Here is a 20,584-nt window from a genome sequence, read left to right on the forward strand (position 1 = left end):
TGTAATTGTCCAATCCGGTGATGCAGTAGTGTCGAGTAGAATAGCAATTAGAGTAGTCCAGACAGTGAATGTGAAGGGGTATGCGAAAAACAAATGATCCCTGCTTTCTTCATGTTCTCCACAAAACATATAGCCTTGTGTGATCCCCCATTACCGCATACGGACTCCTATGAAGAGTCTATCCTTAAATGTTAACCAAACAATGAAAGCATGGCGTGGTACTCCTTGTGTAAACCAAACGAGATGGTGCCAAGGTACTTCAGGCCCCCGATCTCTAATCTGATCTCAAGTTCTCACTGTTGAGAAGTAGTCCTTGTAGTCCTCCTCATTGTGCCTCCATAAAATAACATCGTTTTCTTCCAAGCATCTGGCTTCTGCACATTCTCAATAGCGGTATACACATCACCAAATACTCTCCGACCTCGACTCTGCATTCCCCAGACCTTATTTGGACACACTTCAGCAACACGAGCTTGACGAGGTATGCCCAGATACAGCAAACCCAAATCTCATGTTATGTTGATAATACTTCCAGTGCCTAACCAATTGTCAAACCAGAAAAAAGTCGAATTACCACTTTTAACTTCACAGCGCATAAACCAGTCTGAGCTTAAGCAATTTGCGCCAGAACCAAGAATCCATATTAGTAACTTTTGCGTCCCAAAACAACCATAGCTTTTTGTACTAATTATATTAAATGTAGTGTAATATAATACTTTAAACTTAATTTTGATGATGAGACTGCTTTGTCTCTGTGGCATGATAACTTGAAACTTCTCTTAGTCACTTTGGGCGAAAAGGGTTGTAAATATTACACCAAGATTAATGGTTCTTGAAGAGTTATCTTTCTTGCGGAGTTGACTTAACTAATAGTGTGACTTAGATTGTGTTCTTGCGCTTGTATGATTTACAGGGCTTCCGTGGATCTGTTGATCCCTTCCATGTCAAGGCAGTGGATACAACTGGTGCTGGTGATTCATATGTTGGTGCCGTGCTTTGCAACATTGTTGACGACCGCACTGTTCTCAAGGTTTGGTGATTTTGGAATCGTTGCTGAGCGTGTTGTTCTGTCTTTAACTACAGGATAAAGCTCGTCTTAGAGAGGTGCTTAGATTTGCTAATGCATGTGGAGCCATTACGACTACCAAAAAAGGAGCTATTGCAGCTCTTCCTACAGAGTCTGAGGTTCAGAGTCTCTTGAATGGAAACTGATCAAAGACATGTCTGGTTTTAGGATATTTTTGTATTCCACTTTCTTCAAGTGTTGTGTATTAAGGGTTTTACTTTAATGAATAAGAGAAGTCATTACCAAAGTTAGAGAAGGATTGTTTTGAAGTAGTGAAAGCGTTAAAGAACAATAGCTTGAGGATAACATTCAGAAACTTGCAGATCCAATGATCTCCAAATGTGTTTGCATTCTTCCCACCTTGAACTCATCCTCTCCAGAAATGCTTCAGCCCACACTTCCTTGCTACCTCCCATGCTTAGATCATATGGCACCGAAAAACTGCAAGGCAATTTCCATAACTGAGCTTCAACTTTCAACAGATGCATTATTTTTGTTGTTTATGCATCAAGGTAAGCATCTTGGTTTTGACGGTTTTACCTTGTCAGCTCTTCTAAGAGAGAGTCTTTCTCAGTGGTACCATTCCTGGAAGATATGTGTGTTAGGCATCACAAAAATGTTCAGAAAGCTAAGAGTTTAGAAATATATAATAGCCTTAACCTTTGTACTAGAACTTTGAAGATGCGGAGAGACTTGGTTGAGAGGTTGTAGATTGCTTCTTCTATGTGATCTGTGCCGAATAAATACACAACCGGATAGTCCAGGAGCCACCTGCTTATACAGATCAACACTTAATAAACTAAGATGACATATGATGAAATGAATTAAAGAGTTGGATTTGAAAAAAAATTACCCGTTTAGTGTTGGGATTGTAACCTTAGTGTCTTGTAAACAACAACTAAGATCAACCAACAAAGAAGACTGAGAAGACTTGTCGTCATTATCGCCGCCATCTAAAGGAAATGTGGAAGAGAATAGCTTCTGAATCGACCTAAGCTGCATCCCTAGATTGCTTTCCTTGCTTTGTTCTACCATCTTTAACAAACCAAAAAAGCAAGACTGAGATCAAATCCAATTGGAGAGATAGAGCATGAGAAGAGAAACCACTGAAACAAAGAAGTAACAACCTCTGGAGGATCTTGTTCCAGGTCGACGAAGAACAATTCAGGTTCTGAACTCAACCACTTGGGCAGTCTTCTAACATTTATCAGGTAAATCATGTCCTCTATAACCATAACCCTCAGATCTTTAAAGACTGGTAAACCCTAAAGAGGACACAAGCAGAAACAAAGAGTCAGCTACATACATACAGACAGACAACACTCAAGTACTAATGTGCTTGAAGAAGAAAGATGTAAAGACTAAACCTCTTGGATAAGCTCGAGAAGGGAAAGCAAGCGATCTTGAAGCTCAGGCAACTTGCCTCCATAGTCAATCATCACAACTGGTCTCATTCCCGTGCATAGTGCCAGCACATCTACAAATTCAATCATACGAGAGTCAAGTGTTGATAGTTGAACGATCCATATGATATGCTAATTGCTAAAGTTACAAACTTTTTAAGGAAAATGATAAACCCACCAGACAAGGAAGGCAATCAATCAAATCATCAACAAGCTTCGATAGGATACACACAATAAACTCGAAAGAATCAATAGAGAGAGAGAGAGGGGAAGAAGGAAACCTATATCGAGGCGGCGTTTGGAAGTGGGTTTGAGTCGCCATTTGATCTGAGAGAGACAAGAGCTCATACACTCAAGTATCTCCTCAGAGCTTGGTATCTCCATCTCGCACTTACAAGACTCAAACTTTCTCTTCTTCTTTCGTTCTCCCCAGATTTGCACGGTGCACACATTTTTTATTTAGAAAATTTTCAATATAAACCCCGAACTTTCGAGTTTTCTCATAAATAACCCTAAACTTATTTCTCTTTAAATAAAATAATGAAAATATTTTATGACGTGTCAAACTTGTATTGGATCAGTGATGAAGAAGAGCAAACACACGTGCGAACAAACAAGTGGCCTTTTTTTTATTACATGTTCTAAACGAGATGCTTTACTTGTCGGAACTTCGCCGCCGGCGAACTAATCAAATCAACCGTGAAAGCAAAAGCTCTAGCTAGACCTCTCATCTCCTTCTCCAGCTTCTTCCAGGTCTGTCTTTATCATTCCTTGTTCGATTTGCCTTGTGTTAAAGAGAGCGAATCATTTTGCTCTTTTTTTGGGCTTATTAGCTTTCAAATTTAAACCTCCTTTTGGTCTGGTTTTGTTTGAATGGCAGAGATGTATAATAACAACATGGGACCACACCCTTGGATGCCAATGCCTCAGCCTAACCCATTTGGCAATGCCTTCTCTGGCCTTATCAGAAGTGGATTGGGATCCAGCTCTGAGTATGTGCAGAGCAACGTAAGTTAAACCCTCCTTGTGTTCATAACTTTGGTGTTTCATTTGTTTTTAACTCTAAGTTGTTGATATGAAGAGATAACTCGTGACTTCTCTGATCTTCAATACTACTTTCGAGTGAATGATCAGATCAACACGCGAGGAACAAGTTGAAGATTGTTTTGCTCTTTTATGTGTTTGAGGGCTTTTTGTTGAGTCTTGCTGTAACCTTATCAGGGGACTCTGGACTAGAATCTCGGAACCAGTTGGGGGAAGACTTTCATACAAGCCTCCAATACATGATATTTTAGTGCACCAGACTTATACATTCCCTTCATGGCCTTTGGCACTTATCTCTTTCTTGCTGGTTTCTCTAGGACTCTATGGCAAGTAAGTTCTTTATTTATCTTATACATGGTTCTAAAAATCGGTCCGCAAATCCGTTGTAGCCAAAACGATTTAAAACATCTGATTTATATGATCCAAATCGGCTTGAAGCATTTTAAATCTGTTTAAATCAATCTAAATTAGTCTAGGAGGTTATTCGAAAATAAATTTGTGTAGAGTTTGTGAATTTTAAAAGTTGATAAATTTTAAAATTTATGTGGATTAAAAAAAATTATATATATACTGACTTACAAAATTTAATCATAACTTTTCTAGATTGCTACTTCATGAACTTATATTATTTTTAGTCTCATTCATTTTGTAAACTAAATATATTGATGAAAATTTACTAGGACTTTTGAAATAAATAAATACTTAAAATTTAAAATAAAATAATTTCAAAAAGAATTTTTCGAATTTCATCAAAATAAAATTAAAAATTTGAAAAATATTCAAAACAAAAAGTTCTAAAAATTTTCAATTTTTTTTATTATAAAAAAAGTTTGAATTAAAAAACAGATAATTCGAGAACTAAAAAAAATTCTTTATTTTATTTTTATTTAATGATAAAACAAGAAAATATAATTATAATTCAAAAAGGTAATTATATAAAAATGTAATGAATTATAATTTTGGACATATAATTTGGGTTGAAAGTGCAAAAGATATTTGACAATAATGATTATTTTATTTTACTTTTCTATCATATGGATTTTATAAATTTCATGGATACACACGATATTTTGAGAGTTATGTCTTATGAGTAAAAATAGAGAGCATCATTCTTCCAATAACACTAGATTTAACTAGAATTAGACAACCAATAATAACTAAACTTTTTGAATAACAAGAAATTTTAAAGGATTTTGAAAATTCTTAAATCAATACAAGGGATTTTATTAAGATTGTTAAAATCAATGAATCAATAACGATGAAATCTCAAAATTTCCAAAGTTGATGAAAATTCATCTGCCAATAACTCCCCTCCCCGTTGAATCAATTAAGTTAAAAGAATAATGCTATTGCAAATCTACAATTTTATCTAATTTCTTTTGTTTTGCATATCTAATTTTAATAATCATCAAAATAATTCTATATTTAACTCCAAAAATTAAAATATCTTATATGGATTTAAAATATATATAATATACATCAATAATTCGTTAACACGTAGGTCCGGTATAATCCACCAGTAGCTAAGTCCTCTACAAATTAACGCCTACCTATTTCTTAAACATTGATTTGTATATTTTCATGTGTATATGTGTCTTCTTATTTTCAACCCTTTTGATCCTTGCTAGGTTTTCTCCCGGAGCTCTGAATTGGCTTTTTGTGAAATGAATGGTTGGCTGGTTTTTGCAAGTCATGCTTCTGAAGATAACCTTGCTTTCATTAGGTAGCCGCGAATCACCCCTCTTGGACATTGTGGCATATGCAGGCTATGCTTTCACTGGTCTCTTCTTGGCAAGATCATTTGGGGATATTCTTACTATGTTTTGATTCCGTGGACTTGCTTATGCACCGGAGTTCTCTTGGTGAAGACAATGAAGCGAGTTCTCTTTGCAGAAGCTAGGAGTTATGACTCAAGCAGAAAATCATTACCTCTTGATTTTTTAGCATTAGCACAGTTTCCTCTTTTGATCTGGCTTGGTAACATTAGTGTCGATTGGCTCTTTTGAGATTCATTAGTTGTGAATAAAAAGAACACTTATGATGTTATGAGATGTACGATACTCCTGATGAAGTAGTACACCTCTCTCTTTTCATAACTTCTTTTTAATGTCAATTTTTTTTGCATAGACTACATTTCCAACATGATTTAAAACCAAACAAGGACATGAACTTTGGTCATATAGTATTATTATCTATACTCCAAGCCCTCCTCTTGCATTGCATTGGTGCATTGTGATACTCCTTGGCAGATGGTTCCTTTTAAACCTGAATGAAAGACATGGAACCCTTTCTTTTAAAGATAGTATTCTTATACAAAGAAAAAGAAGAAGAAGGTCGTCGTGTTGAACCTAATTAGGATCTAATATGCTTCCCATCTTTGTAGCGTTGTTGATAAGTTACATCAAACCAAATATTGACCGACCTCAAAAACTAGTTTTAAATCATTTTCACTTCAGTCAAATCTATCTTGAAATGCAAGTTATTACCATCTAAAGCATACTAAACTGATTAGATTACATTAGTGTTATTCCAGTATCTCAATCTGTTTTAGATGCGTCTAAACTAAAAATGACACTTCTAAGAAAATGGGGAAGTAACAATTAGTGGTTATTATTTTTTTCACAATTTTTTCATCTAAGTATAATATTTACATGACAAATTTGGAAGAAGTTATCCAATACCATTTTAGATTTTTCGATCTAAAATGTCAATAATCATTTTCATTTGACCAAAATATCTAATAAAAGACAATTGAATCATTCATCAAAGTTTAAAATTAGGAAGTTACTATTAATAAAAGTTTGGTTTTACTTATAAATACGTTGGTTTATTGATCTGAAATTACTAACAAAAAAAGAAGAAAAAAAACAAGAACCATTTAAGAGCTTATAAAACAATGGCTATCGAAAAGAAAACCCTGATCGCCTCCTTCATCACCGTTATGATGATGGTAATGATGATCGTGAACCAAGTCGAGGCCAGGAACCATGTCACAATCAAGCCGCCTCCAAAGTGATCATAGTCTTTTTGTTTTTTTTTTCTAAATCGATGGCTCCAAAAGTTTATGAGAAAATAAATGGTTCCTTCAACGTGGAGCTTAAAGCATGCATGGCTTAACTAATTTTTATTTACTTCATATATATAATATTTTCATCCTCTTATTTGTTTAGTTATGGATGTATAACTTATAAATAATGTTTCACAAAATAATATTTTGTATGTGAATGAAATGTACTAGTTTCATATTTCATAGGCAGAGATTGGTGTTGTGATCTCTCTAGAAATTGACAACATTAATGTTCACATTATTTTTTCTTTTGTTTGTAACAGAGGATAAAAATATCCTTGTTATATTAATATTATTAAGTGAGATTTAGCTATGGGATTGTGGCTTATTACGTTGTAATTTGAGTGATAGATAACTTACTTCTCTTCTTGTTATACACTACGTGTCATTTTTAGGGTATTTTTACAAAAATAGACTTTGTTATACACTACGTGTCATTTTTAGGGTATTTTTACAAAAATAGACTTCTAAAGAGGATTACTCAAAAAAAAAGAAGATCCTAACTAAGAAAATGAACAAAAAAGATTTCATTGATTGAAGGGTAAATATCCATTTATATCTTTAGACTTAACTAATCGAAGACTTAGAGTTTAAAGTTAAAGGGTTGGGTTTTGGGATGAATTCAAATTTTTAAAAATAAAAAAAATATTAAAATTTTCAAAATAAAATAAAAATTATTTTGGTCATTTTATTTTTTTAGGGTTATTTTTACGAAAAAACTAAAAAAGAATGTTATCAGAAAGAATTGCCCTCTGATAATCTGCATGAATATATCATAAGTTACGTAAAGATGATCAAAAAATTAAGATGGAAAAGTCAAGAATCCTGTTGATTTGATATTTGGCGATTACTGCAGTCCGCATGCATGTACGTTTGAATTTTGTGACGTCAATGAAAACTCATTTTGTATATTCCACAGAGAGTGAGTACATGTCAGAATATTACTTAGGAGTGCGACTAGATAATTTGCATTCAATAGTTTAAAGAAATAATATTCGACTTATCATCAGGATCACCTAGTTGTTTACAACAGTTATTTTCAAATATTCTCAGTATGAATTTAGAGAGAGAGATAGAGCTAAGAGCAACATTTTGGTTAGTATCTAAAAACAAGTATCTAAACAAATTAATATTACTATTTTAACACAATTTATCTATATAATTCAATTTAATTTTCTAAAAAGATTAAAATATTAATAAGTGGACAATAAATAAACATATGGCATTAAAAGTTCTAATGAATTTCCTATAAACTCTAATTTTAAAACTTCACTACATTCTCTTTCCTATTTTTTTTAATTTATTTCTTTATTTTAAAAGTGAAAAACTCCCTAATATATTTCTGAAGTGCTCTAAGGGCATCTCCAGCCGTACTCCATTTTTTCCTCTAAAATGAAGTAAAATTGAATATGGAGTAAGAAATGCTCCAACCCAACTCCATATCTCACTTCATAATGAAATTTACTCCATAAATGTTGTTTATCACTCCATTATGGAATGAGAAATGTAGCAGATTTGGAGCAATTTTACTCTATTTTTACTTTTACTCTATTTTGGAAGAAAAAATAGAGTTTTACGTTGGAGATGCTCTAAAGAAAGAATCGGTAGTAAAATCCTCAATTCATTACTGGTTTTATATTATTATTGGCTATCAATTGGTTAAGTGGTTGATAAGTATGGATTAGTGGTGAGAGTTAGGTCATCCTAAAACCAACCATTGCATTACATAGTAATAACCATTTTATAACTTTCGAACGAAAATGTAAAACACAAACACGAAAAGGACACTCCTTGTTCCCCTACTTCGTCTGGACGAGACTTTTCCATTCGATTCGTCTATGGTCTTGTTTGCTTGTTCTTAATAAGATTTATAGCTGGACTTAAAAATTGATGGTAACTGGCCCATACATCGGCCCATTAACTTAAAACTGGGTTCTGGTTTTCGATTCGGTGAAAGAAGAAACCTTTCCTTCTGAGAAAATCAGGAACTCGTTAGCGCGAACTCGAAGAATCGAATCGAATCGAATCGACAAAAGAAGAGATCTTTCGTTATCCTTCTGGAGAATACTCGCAGATTCTCACTTGGGTCGGCACGTTTAGCTGAAAAGGTCCCACCTTTCGTCTCAATCCGTTTTTTTCCTCCTCTCTCAGATCTTGCAGTGTCGGTTACAATGGGAAGACCCTTGCTTTACGACATCATCGAGAAGCCCGCAACGAGCTGCATCGTAACCCTATGCAGCTTAATCTGGTTCCTGATCCAGAAGAAGAGTATTGGCTACTCGCAAGTTGGGTTAAGCTACGAGACTGCGATCCAAGGGCATTACTGGAGGATCATCACCTCTGCTTTCTCTCACATCAGCGTCTTGCATCTCGTCTTCAACATGAGTGCTCTCTGGAGTCTCGGCGTTGTTGAACAGTTAAAGCATTTAAGTCTCGGAACTGCTTACTATCTTCACTACACTCTTGTCCTTGTAGTCTTCTCCGGTGCTTTGGTGATTGGGATGTACCATTTGCTGATTGGTAGGTTCAAGATTGAGTATTTCAGGAGGGTTACTGCCGTGGGGTACTCTTGCGTTGTGTTTGGTTGGATGACGATTTTGTCTGTGAAGCAGCCTTCTTCGAAGCTTGATCTTTTTGGGGTCTTGTCTCTTCCCATTAGCTTTGCGCCCTTTGAGTCGCTTATTTTCACTTCTATTATTGTTCCGCAAGCTAGCTTTCTGGGACATTTGTCGGGGATTCTTGTTGGTTACGCTGTTTCGTGGGGTTTGATTGGTGGGATGAACAGCTACTGGGCTGTTACCATGCTTGGTTGGATCGTTGTGGTGTTTGTTTTCAGTTTGAAGAAGTCTGGTGCTTATGATTTCAGTTTTCTTGAGATCGAGTCGGTTAGTGATGCTTCTTTGCCTTCGCTGCGGTTTGTTGGAAACGGACGGACCTTGCAAGCTAGTGCAGTTCCTCTTAGTGGAGTGGAAGTTCTATGAGCTAGATGAAGACGGACTGAGAGTTGGTAACCAAGTTAAAAGATACTTTAAGGCTTTGCGTGAGCTGCTTCCTGTGTTAATCAAGTTTAGTGTTGTTTTAGGCATCATTACAGATGAGTAGGACAGTCTTATGTTTGATGTATAGTTGCACAAAAAGGGTACCCTGTCTCACCTTAAGATTACATCCACTACTAGACCTTTCACATTTTATTTTAATTATGAAAGCATTGCTACAAAACATTCTTGTTGTTTCTTTGATATATTGTATATGTTTTTATCATTTGCATTCTTGCAATTTTAACAAGGTAATTAGACGAAGCTTTCTGCAGGTGTCTTTGATTAGACCAGTGTCTTCTCTTGTAAATTATTTCAATCCTCTGTCCTTTACTTTTTTTAAAAAAGGTAAGAAAAGGGTAGAATAACAACTAGAGATTCACAGTTGTAGGTTGGATGGCTTACAGGTCAAACATAGTCATGGCAATTTCATTTGTCTATGAGAGTAATCTAAATTGGATCCACTTTGGACTAGTTTTGTTCATTACCGTTTAACCTACTTCCAACCCAATTTTCCTTCACATGATCTCTGCATTATTACCCCTAACTCCTACACAACCACATTTTCTCTATATTTATTATATAAGCTGTACACTGATCAGGTGAATATAATCTTTATCCATCTCTAAGAACTTTCAAATGGAGAAGAAAGGCCACCGTAGTACACATGACTCCTTGCTGACACACCACCCAGTTCTCTGTATCATTGCCTTGTCTGTAATTTTCATAGCGATCGACCCCTTTCACATAAGTCCAGTTGGTGGTCGTGAGTTCAAACCCGTGAAGCATGAGGTTGCTCCATACAAGCAAGTCATGGATAACTGGCCAAGAGACAACCTTAGCCGACTAGGCCATCATGGGAAGCTCGAGTTTGTGGAAGAAGTCTTTGGTCCAGAGTCATTAGAGTTTGATGGTTTAGGCCGTGGTCCATACACAGGGTTGGCTGATGGGAGGGTGGTTAGATGGATGGGTGAAGCAATCGGATGGGAGACATTTTCCGTTGCAACATCAAAATGGTAAATGCTTATGATAATATACTCATAAGTTTCTAGGTGTTAATGTTGTGTGTTCATGAGAATTAGGTCAGAGAAGACATGCGCAAGAGGTGTGGATTCAACAACGAATAAGCAATGGAAGCACGAGAAGCTGTGTGGGCGACCTCTTGGTCTGAGATTTGATAAAGAGAGTGGAAACTTGTTCATTGCAGACGCTTACTATGGTCTACTTGTGGTTGGTCCTGAAGGAGGAGTGGCTACGCCTTTAGCTACTCATGTGGAAGGCAAGCCTATACTCTTTGCCAACGATCTTGACATCCATAGAAATGGCTCGATCTTCTTTACCGACACAAGCAAAAGATATGACAGAGCGTAAGTTTTCATAATAAATCTGTTTCATGTGTGTTTGGGTTGATATAAAGTGTTAAAAACTGTGTGTTTGTAGGAATCATTTCTTCATATTACTTGAAGGAGAATCAACAGGAAGGCTTTTAAGATATGACCCACCTACCAAAACAACACACGTTGTGCTTGATGGTTTGGCTTTTCCCAATGGCATTCAGCTCTCTAAAGACCAATCTTTCCTTCTCTTCACAGAAACAACTAATTGCAGGTATAACCATATAAACAACTCTTAAAACTCAAGCAAAAGTTACAAAGTCATGGATGTAGACTCAATGTTTCTGTATGTATCTGGCAGGTTAGTGAAGTACTGGCTGGAGGGTTCAAAGAGAGGTGAAGTTGAGGTGGTGGCAGATCTACCGGGATTCCCAGACAATGTGAGAATGAACGAGAAGGGTGAGTTTTGGGTCGCAATAGACTGTTGCAGAACACCAGTTCAAGAGGTTCTTACAAACAATCCTTGGATAAAGAGCATCTACTTTCGGTTGCCTATACCGATGAAGCTGCTGGCGACAGCCATGGGTATGAGAATGTACACTGTGATATCAAGATTCGATGAGGACGGCAAGGTCTTGGAGGTTCTTGAGGATAGACAAGGAAAGGTAATGAAGCTTGTTAGTGAAGTGAGGGAGGTTCAAGGGAAGCTTTGGATTGGAACAGTGGCTCATAACCATATTGCCACTTTGCCTTATCCATTAGCAGTGAATTAGTGAACAAGTAACTTTGATGTGTAGTTCTTAGCTTCTGGAAGGATAAAGATAATCATAGATATAATATGATGATTAGACTAAACCATCTACCTGTAACTAAACTATCTTTGTTTCGTCATTGAAGAGTGTCGATAGAGTACGATGTCGATATAACAAATGGAAAATGTATTACTAACAAATAATAATATCTAAGTCACATAATTTGTACAGCCTAGTTCATGAGACACAGGTAGAAGTCCCTTGGGTCGTTGTCTGGTTCCGGACCAAAGAAGCTCATTGCGACATCATCACTCGGTAACACTTTCTCTTACAGCCAATATGTAACATAACAGTAGCTAAACTCAGTACGTTGGTGCATCTACAAATGAGTAGAAGAAGACAGATTACAATTTGATCAGATGCCAAAAGAGCGAGGAGAGTGATTATTACCAGTTGAGATTATGAGCGAATGTGGAGCTAAGTCTCAAGGCCCTTGTCCAGTCGAAGCATTTGATGGCAGTTGCTGCCGTTGCTGAATCTGTTGAAGAAGGTTAGCCGCAAGCTGTAGGGTAGACTGATATTGCTGGCTCTTGTCGACCTCACCATCTGATGTACCTTGACCAGCCGCAAGCTGTGAGTGCTGTTGTGTCGGTGGTGGCATCGCAATTTGAGAATGGGAAGGATTTTCGTTATAGGCTTGATTATTTGTCAGACCGTGATAGTTACCTTGCTGATAACCAAGCAAACCAGGGTTCGCAGCTCCAGGGACCGATACGTAGTTTTGGTTAAGCATGGGAGTTTCATGCTGATACTGAGCTTGATGTGAACCTTGAGAGTACATGGAGTAATTATCCGATGGTGGTGGAGGTAACGCCGCCTGGTATTGCATACCACCTTGTACCATTCCACCGGAGTAGCTCGGTGTGCTTGACACTGGAGGATAATGCACCGGAGGAGGAGGGAGTTGCCCCACCGGATTGTACTGATTGCCTAATTGTTGAAACGATAGATTTGATGGGTCAGAAACCGTTGATTGATCTCTATTCCAGGCTTGTGATGGAGCTTCTCCATTGGATAATCCAACGGCTTGGTGACTTTCTGGTTGAGAATTTGTTGGGAGCAAGGAGGCAAGAGTGGCTATTAGCTCAGGCGTTAGACTAACCCCAGCTTGAGGCGTTACAGTGTTATGTACAGCAACAGGCTCCCTAAAAGGAAGAGGCTTCATTGCTTCCTTCATACCCCAGGCTTGATCTTCCCTAGCAGCGTACAAACCGTGACTGGCATCGGCAGGCGAATCTCGAGATTGATCCAAATAGGGTGGAGGAATGGTCTGAGATTCTTGTCTATACGATAAAGCTGCAGGAACAGGTGGTGGAGGCAATTTGAGGACAACACCGTATAGCCTTTCTCGACCGGATACTTTGAGCACATCAGTTAAGAAATCTGATGGTGGAACCAAGAATAAAGTGGTTCCATCATCTAATTTGGCAACACCTGCTCTATTGTTTGAACCAAGATATTGGAGAAATTCAGTATAAGACGCGAAGTCGTCTTCGCTGTCTGGTAAGAAGAAAACGATTTCAAATCCAATTGCTTCGGTATAGTGTTTGGCAAGCATATCCAAACCCGTTCGTGCTGAACAGTTGACCATCTCAGGGCTATTAACCATTCCAAAAACCGATAATCAGTAAATCCATTCGGTACTTGTTATCAATGAATCGAATCAAACACTATGCAGAATCCATTTTCAGATCACAACATCTAAAAGAATCAACGGATAAGATAACTTCTAATCTATGAACTAAAACTTATCCTACATAAGTGAAGGCAGAAAAGACTAAAGTGCATGAAATTTTTTACTCACAGTTCAGATTCAATCCCCTTTCCAATAGGTACACAACGAGCATGACAAACAGGAGTTCCACCTTTGGCTATGACTCCTCTCCAAATGAAATCAGTATCAGGGAAACCACGGCCTGGTCTACGTCGATATGTCATATCCAACCCAGTGATACGGTCTTCTACACCCATCGGAGGAAAAGCATCTACAGATCCATCTCTACGACTTCTTTTAGGTTCTCTATCCAACTGAGCAGCATCATATCCTTCCCAAGAACCACGGTTTGACCGAATGGGTAGCATTCTACTTGGTGCGGGAGACGGGAGTATTCCAGCTCCAGTAGGAGATGGCCTTCTCCAGCTTCCTTCGTTGCCAACCACATCGCCATATTCTGGACCAAAACGTTCCATGCTACCTCGGAAGGGCCTCCCAGGGTCAAGAACCACACTGGAATGTGGTGACGATATGTACGGATGATCATTGATGAACATATCAGGTCTTGGTCGTTTGACACCAGAGTAAACATCGGTATCATCTCCCCGTCCAGGGGGGGCGTTATCGTTTTGGTACATGATTGTGATTCTTGGATCGTTGAATAACCTTCCCTGTAGTCCTTCCTTAGCACAGCGAGCTTCCTCAATGCTTCTAAATTCCACAAGTGAGAAATGCCTTGATGGATAGCTAATACATCTCTCAATCTCACCAAAAAGAATCATGGAATTGTGCAGCAGTCGTTCGTCTATCTGAACAGAAGGAGGGTACCCAATCCACAGAACGTTGCTTGCTTGGCCATCTCCAGATGAGTGAGTATACTGTTGTTAAGCATATAAAAATTTGAACTCAGGAACCTGGCAAGCCGAAAGCTTTCTAAACTATAAACATGAAAGCCGATAAAGGATTGCACATATCACCAGTAAAAGGCTAACCTGGTGCTTAGCACTCAAACTGCCATCCCTGCCATCTTCGGAGCCAAGCCGTGGTTCCTACAGAGATAAGAATGTTATGTAATTTCAGAGTCATTTAGCAGATTCTACAACATAGATATGAAAAAGTAAACGCAGAAGAAATAAAAATGGAAACACGTGACACAAGTAGATATAGAAAGCTTCTAGCCATGGCAGTCTTATACAAATCATGAAACCTAACACACTCAGTAGAAGCTTCTTACAAAATGATTACTGAAACTTATTTTAATGTGAAAAAAAGAAAGACGAGAGGACGCTTACTTTTCTTGGCCCTTGTGACCGAAGAAAATCAACTCGCAAAAAGCTACCACCTAGTCGCTTCCCGTTCATGGTCTTTGCCTGTACAGCATCGTCCACGTCAAAATAGTCAATAAAAGCCGTCTTGCGATCCTTAAGAAACCTGAAACTTTCGATTTCCCCAAATTTCCTGAACTCTGCCTCGAGTACATCCTTCGGGACACTCGAGCTGATTCCACCAACCCAAAGACTCTTACAAGGTTTTGCCTGCACACAAATAATTTCCATAAGAAGCCAATAAAATACATCTTTAACAACATCCAGAATTGGCTTTCCTGGTTGTCATGAAGAGAACCCTTTTAAACACATAAATCACTACAAAACAAAATCAGTTACTAATTCAAAGATTGTAATAAAATTTCACATTTAATGGCTACCATAATAAACACACAGCATGACTTGAGGAGAATCATTTCCATAAATAGAAGAGAACTATGTCCTCTCCAAAGTCAACAAAAAAACAAAAAATCCTCGTGCTGATCATATTTCAAATTTGGGCACATTACTAAAATAAACCAACCCCTTGGACCCACTAAGATGAGCAGAAAGCAAAAGATGCTGGCAAGTCTACGATAACAAATAAAAAAACTCCCACCATGTTGGTAGCGTTACTGTTACATCTCTGATGGCTAGAGGAACTAGAAACATTTTGCACAATCTGAAAACTCTGGGATTCACCAAGTCTAATCCGAAGGATTAAGATACTAATTACGTTTCAGAAACTTGAACGCATTTAAAGTTCATAATCAATCTTTATGAGATTAAGCATTATAGCAAAACTGTTGTCCGGAACAAATCACATACAGTAAGTGGAGTCGAAGCAATCATTTGTGGGAACAAATCAAGCATACGTGGCAATCATGATCTGTGAAATTCCCGATCTAACCATCAACAAGAGACTACCAGAGATGAGAACGAACCGGTCGTGCGAATTCGATCTTAATGCGACTCCCGTTCAGATTGGCGCCTTGAAGAGCCTCCTTGGCCGCAACGGCTTCCTCAACGCGCCTGTAGTAGATAAAGGCGAAGCAGCGGGAAGAATACGCGGTGAGCCTGTCGATTTCGCCGAACCTTCCGAACAGATCGGCGAGATCGGATTCGGTAGTATCGGGGGTCAGACTGCCGACCCAGAGATTGGTGGATTGGAATCCAGATCCGTCTGGTTCACGGCCTCTTGAAGGCTTCATTACTGGTGCCATCGCCGGTTTTTGAGCACGAGACGGGAAGAAGCTTTTTACACGCGAAGGTCCAGTGAGGAAACAAGCGTTGGAAGGTTGAAGAACATGAATATGAAACGACAGCGTTTTGAGGGAATCTAATTACGTTTAAATTAAGTTCATTCTTGGCTTCTATCAATTATTAATCAACATATTCCATTTATTTAGGCTTAGTATTCATTTGAAATAAATCAAAACCATATAGAAAATTAATGTGAATGCTTCTTGTTACTAACCAAGCATTAGGCAAAATACAAATCCAGAAAAGAGAAGAGTCTTGATTCAAAAACTAAAATCTCCAAATAAAAAAGGTATCTTAAAACTTCAACATAGGTCGGTCGTACTGACATATGTCCCGTCCCAGATGTTCAAAGGTCTTGAACACTCAAACCTGAAACGAAGAAACCTCGATAAATAAATAAAAGCCCAACAACTTACAAAAATGGAGACTATACTAGTGCCCCTATATATAAGGTTAAGATATCAAAGTCTAGTACAGTTATCATTTCAAGAGATTAACTTAGCAAAATCTAACAACCTGTATATGGATCAAGATATCAAAATCAAACACAGTTAAATGATGAAATTACTTAGTAAGACGCATATGCCAATTCTACCAATGTTGAGGGGGAGGTTGATAGCAGAAGTAAAAAAAAAAGGGAAGAGATTAATTATGAACCTGGAGGAAGAGACTGCTTAAGCTTATCGGCCTTCTCTTGGTCGAAGACGCAAAGCGTGTAGAGGTACCTCGAGCACCTGACCTTGAACTTGACAATGTCCTTGCTTCTCTTGATCTTCACTGACCTCGCATCCTTCCTCCTCGCCGTCAGAAGGAAGTCCTTGATCTCATGGATTTGCTTAGGCTACACACATATCACATCCAAAAACGACACCATTTTCATTCAGTACAAACTATAAATTACTAGAATCCAAACATAAAACCAGCACAATAATATTATAACAAGACAACCTAGTAACAGAGACGGTATAAACGCTAGTACAACAGTCTTGCTGTAAGAACGATAAGAAGAGAAAGTACCATTCTCGCTGCTTCTGATGTTGTCGCTGCAACTTTAACAAAAGCGTCGGGGAACAAACACACGGTACGCTCTAAATATTTTCTTTAAGAAGCGAAGCCCTAGATGTGCCGCGTATTCGAATTTCCAAATATACCCCTTAAGCCCATTAATCCGTAAATTTAGCTATTGGGCCCAATTAATATCCTTATTTCCTTTCAGATACGTTTATTATAGTTTAATTACTCTTTTAACCCCAAGTGTTTTTTTCCATATTATTTTCAACATCGCGCCACTAAATATAATATTTTCCCGCGCCACTGAAATCTCTACAACTTCTTCTCCAAAAATCAAATAAAAACCCTAACCTCTCTCTGTTCGTTCATTTACATCGCTTCTCTCTTACTTGATTGTCTCCGTCTCATAGTTTGATTTCGAGGGAGAGTTAAAAAAAAAAGAAGAAGATGTTTTATTCGCATGTTTACTTGGCTCGGAAGGGTCCTCTGGGAACGGTTTGGGCCGCCGCGCACTTGCAACAACGCCTCAAGAAGTCTCACTACACCGCCACCAACATCCCCAAAACTGTTGGTTCGTGTTTCTGACCATAAAGTTCGCTCCTTTTTATTATCCCCTTCACTGCTTCTCTGTAAAAGTTTCAGACTTTTCGATAAAAGCAGAGGATTTCTTGATTAATTTTTTTTTTTTAATTATTGCAGATCTTATAATGTTCCCGGAGGCACCTTTGGCGTTGAGATTATCTGGTCATCTTTTACTTGGTGTTGTCCGAATCTATTCAAAGCAAGTTGATTATCTCTTCCGTGACTGTGCTCTCGTCACCACTTGGTTATCTAAGTCTTTTGTTTCTACTCAAGTTGATTTGCCTGAGGATGCGAGGCAGGCTCCCGTTGAGTCTGTTACTTTGCCTCAAGCACTTAACTTGGACGACTTCCAATTGGATGATGACACGCATGAAGGGTATCTCATCTTCCTTTTCACTTTATATTGAAGCTTTCATCTGTAATAAAGATCCCATCTTTGGCTTTGATGTTAACACTTTTTTTATTATCTTCTTGTGATAACTAGGGAGTTTGATAATCATCTTAGGAGTCAAGAAGATATCACTCTCACAGGTACCTTTGTTTGCCTCTTTCTTTATGTATTTGGTTTTAAGAGTGATTCAACTGTGTTTATGATGTTGACGCTGATTATGCAGATCAAATCCCCACTGGTGTTGATCCTTATGTTGCTATAACATTCGATGAGGTGAGTTTCCTACTTGCCTATTATGATTATGAAGTTGATTTTGATTACTGGTTGTTGAAAGAAAGTTTTGTATGCCTTTCTTACAGGATATCAGTTCAGGACCTAGCCCAATGGATGTCGAGTGAGTCTCTTTACAGAGTTTTGATTTCATCTACTACACATATGTTGAAGGATATGCCTTTTTTAATGTGGTTACCTCTTCTTTGCGATTTAACCAGCCAATCTACAGAGCCTGTGAGTGCGCACCCTGGTGATACTGATGTTGAAATGGCTTTTGAGACAGAACCGCTTAATCTCAGTCCAGAGAGAGGCAATGCCAATTCTCCTGGAAGTGTTCCTGAAGTTGAGATAAGGCGTGATGCTGCTGCTGCTCACGGTTTAAGCCCTGCGTCCCATTTACCATTCGCTACAGAACACACTGAACCTTTAGATGAAACTATGAAAGAGAAGGAACCCAGTATCCCTAACATTGATGATGAAGTGTTGAGTTCTAGAGGGCAGGCGTTTGAGCTTCGCTCAGGATCTCCAGGTTTTGCTGGTTTTGAGGAAGAACGTGATAATTTTGGTGAGTGAACATCATAGTTTGATAACTCTCTGCTTATCTTATCATTTATCTGATATATGATTTTGTTTTGATGTTAAGTGCATCCATCACCTCAACTAGCTCTTCAGCCAAGTCCTCCTCCTCCTGCACAACAACCAAGGCCAAGGAAGAGGAAGCACTTCGATAAAGTCACGGTATTAACTAACAGGTAATAAATAACCTTTCTACTGCTTCATGTGACTTTGATTATTTCATTATACTGATAGTAAAATCTTTTGACAGGATCATGAGAGAGAGGCTTGAGGATCCTAGTGATACTCTTCGTAAGAGAAAGAAGATGCCTTCCTCTAAACTAAGTATGTGGAGAATGAATAACCAGTCCAAGAAGGATCAAATTTTCAGTGAGCCCTTGCTTACAGGTAAATTTTCAATGATTCTTTCTTTTGTTTTCCGACGGTGTCAGCTTATTTTGACTGTCTATGGCTATCTGCAGGCTTTTCAGATGCTTTACGCAGTGTCTTTGATAAGGACTGTGTATCTTCGAAGCCATATCTTGCTGTTCCCAGTGAAAGTATTCCAGAACCTGCACCTGTATCATCTCCTACTCGTGAAGCTGAGGCAGGAGTTCACCCTACCTCTTCAGTTCCTCAATCTGCGGTTCCTGACTCTACTCATCCAGACGATACACTTCAGCGGTCTCCGGTTCGGCAAACTGAAGATGTCCAAGACTCTGCAGGTCCTCAATCCGCGCGTGGAGAGTCTGTACCAAGAGAAGCACAATCTCCACGGCCATTTAATGATGATGACACAGGAATCGAACGCTTCAGGGATGGTGGTTACATTGACTTCATGCCGTCTCCACCTCCAAGGTTTTCACCTTCTAGTGGAACCGATGACTTCACCACTCAGACTAGTAGAGCTTCGGAGACGGAATCTTATAGAACAGAGCCTTCAACTTCCGCATATCGAGATGATATGCCTGGACTAATGACCTCAGGGATCTCAGCTATTCCTGAAATGGCAGACGAGGTTTGTCTCACTTTTTTTACATGTTTTGTGTTTACCATTCTTGGTTCTTTGCTAATACAATTTGCCTGTGTCATTACAGGAGCTTTATTTCCTGGATGTAGGTGGTAACACTCCGGTGAGATCACCAGCTAGTCAAGATTCTGATGCTTTGACAGGGAGAACAAGGTATGAAGATCCCAAAGTTCATGTAGCTTGAAGATCTTACTGTTTCTCAACTAACATGTAACACATTCGTTGAACATTGCAGAGCCTTGGCTCAGTATCTTAAAGAACGCTCTTCGGTTAGTCCCTCTTCAAGCACTTCTTCAGGAGATCTAAGTTTGGGAAAGATCTTGGAGGGAAAGACAAGGAAGCTAGCTGCTCGAATGTTCTTTGAGACACTGGTAACTGTTTCTCAATACGGTTTCTTACTTTTTAATGTTAGCATTGCCTCTAACTGAGACGATTTGCTTTTGGATTATAGGTGTTGAAGTCTAGAGGACTTATTGATATGCACCAGGAGCAACCTTACAGCGATATCACTCTGAAGTTGATGCCTGGCCTTTTTTCAAAGGTTCCAGAATGAATAAACAATGCTCACTGGATTTTATTTATGTGTATAATATTAGCTTAGATTCTAGACAAGGAAGTGGTCATCCTCAGTTTGTTGATCCCCAAAGTTAAATAAAACTTTTTTTCTAAAATCCATCATTGGTCACACTACATATTAGAT

At 38.3% G+C, this 20,584-nt stretch overlaps 6 protein-coding genes and 1 pseudogene across 8 annotated transcripts; 4 read left to right on the plus strand and 3 right to left on the minus strand.

The window, feature by feature from the left end:
* Positions 1-1,225: 1,225 nt before the first annotated feature.
* Positions 1,226-2,941, minus strand: BNAA09G37840D. Of its 2 annotated transcripts, none has more exons than XM_048764817.1 (7): positions 2,751-2,941; positions 2,434-2,543; positions 2,194-2,331; positions 1,920-2,101; positions 1,727-1,837; positions 1,607-1,651; positions 1,226-1,507 (listed from the first exon to the last, which is right to left on the minus strand). In XM_048764817.1, exons 1-7 carry the CDS (start codon positions 2,851-2,853, stop codon positions 1,348-1,350), a joined length of 849 nt encoding a protein of 282 aa, XP_048620774.1. In that variant the 5' UTR covers positions 2,854-2,941; the 3' UTR covers positions 1,226-1,347. The 2 variants fall into 2 exon arrangements, with proteins under 2 accessions (XP_048620774.1, XP_048620775.1); XM_048764818.1 differs by having other exon boundaries at positions 1,226-1,527; positions 2,751-2,930.
* Positions 2,942-3,351: 410 nt separating this feature from the next.
* LOC111209048 lies at positions 3,352-6,893 on the plus strand (annotated as a pseudogene). Its single transcript, XR_007327901.1, has 3 exons — positions 3,352-3,477; positions 3,671-3,843; positions 5,142-6,893. The product of XR_007327901.1 is annotated as a protein YIF1B-B-like (transcript).
* Positions 6,894-8,522: 1,629 nt separating this feature from the next.
* LOC106412281 (RHOMBOID-like protein 13) lies at positions 8,523-9,841 on the plus strand. The gene has a single exon (XM_013853192.3). It carries the CDS (start codon positions 8,752-8,754, stop codon positions 9,559-9,561), a length of 810 nt encoding a protein of 269 aa, XP_013708646.2. The 5' UTR covers positions 8,523-8,751; the 3' UTR covers positions 9,562-9,841.
* A 383-nt stretch (positions 9,842-10,224) lies between these two features.
* Positions 10,225-11,923, plus strand: LOC106412498 (protein STRICTOSIDINE SYNTHASE-LIKE 13). Its single transcript, XM_048764816.1, has 4 exons — positions 10,225-10,631; positions 10,698-10,982; positions 11,056-11,223; positions 11,311-11,923. Exons 1-4 carry the CDS (start codon positions 10,255-10,257, stop codon positions 11,720-11,722), a joined length of 1,242 nt encoding a protein of 413 aa, XP_048620773.1. The 5' UTR covers positions 10,225-10,254; the 3' UTR covers positions 11,723-11,923.
* LOC106368450 (flowering time control protein FPA-like) lies at positions 11,816-16,083 on the minus strand. Its single transcript, XM_048764812.1, has 6 exons — positions 15,724-16,083; positions 14,768-15,010; positions 14,468-14,524; positions 13,566-14,353; positions 12,152-13,359; positions 11,816-12,080 (listed from the first exon to the last, which is right to left on the minus strand). Exons 1-5 carry the CDS (start codon positions 16,000-16,002, stop codon positions 12,186-12,188), a joined length of 2,541 nt encoding a protein of 846 aa, XP_048620769.1. The 5' UTR covers positions 16,003-16,083; the 3' UTR covers positions 11,816-12,080; positions 12,152-12,185.
* A 113-nt stretch (positions 16,084-16,196) lies between these two features.
* LOC106368453 (60S ribosomal protein L38) lies at positions 16,197-17,207 on the minus strand. The gene is made up of 3 exons (XM_013808414.3): positions 17,060-17,207; positions 16,700-16,883; positions 16,197-16,411 (listed from the first exon to the last, which is right to left on the minus strand). Exons 1-3 carry the CDS (start codon positions 17,060-17,062, stop codon positions 16,389-16,391), a joined length of 210 nt encoding a protein of 69 aa, XP_013663868.1. The 5' UTR covers positions 17,063-17,207; the 3' UTR covers positions 16,197-16,388.
* Positions 17,208-17,272: 65 nt separating this feature from the next.
* On the plus strand, positions 17,273-20,576 carry LOC106368449 (sister chromatid cohesion 1 protein 3). Its single transcript, XM_013808411.3, has 12 exons — positions 17,273-17,624; positions 17,753-18,011; positions 18,120-18,166; positions 18,250-18,299; positions 18,386-18,420; positions 18,518-18,864; positions 18,943-19,051; positions 19,126-19,262; positions 19,337-19,872; positions 19,952-20,037; positions 20,120-20,255; positions 20,336-20,576. The coding sequence occupies exons 1-12, from the start codon at positions 17,501-17,503 to the stop codon at positions 20,435-20,437; spliced, it is 1,968 nt and encodes a 655-aa protein (XP_013663865.2). The 5' UTR covers positions 17,273-17,500; the 3' UTR covers positions 20,438-20,576.
* Positions 20,577-20,584: the final 8 nt, after the last annotated feature.

The sequence above is a fragment of the Brassica napus genome, chromosome C8 (genome assembly GCF_020379485.1).
Source record: "Brassica napus cultivar Da-Ae chromosome C8, Da-Ae, whole genome shotgun sequence".
Lineage (NCBI taxonomy): Eukaryota > Viridiplantae > Streptophyta > Magnoliopsida > Brassicales > Brassicaceae > Brassica > Brassica napus.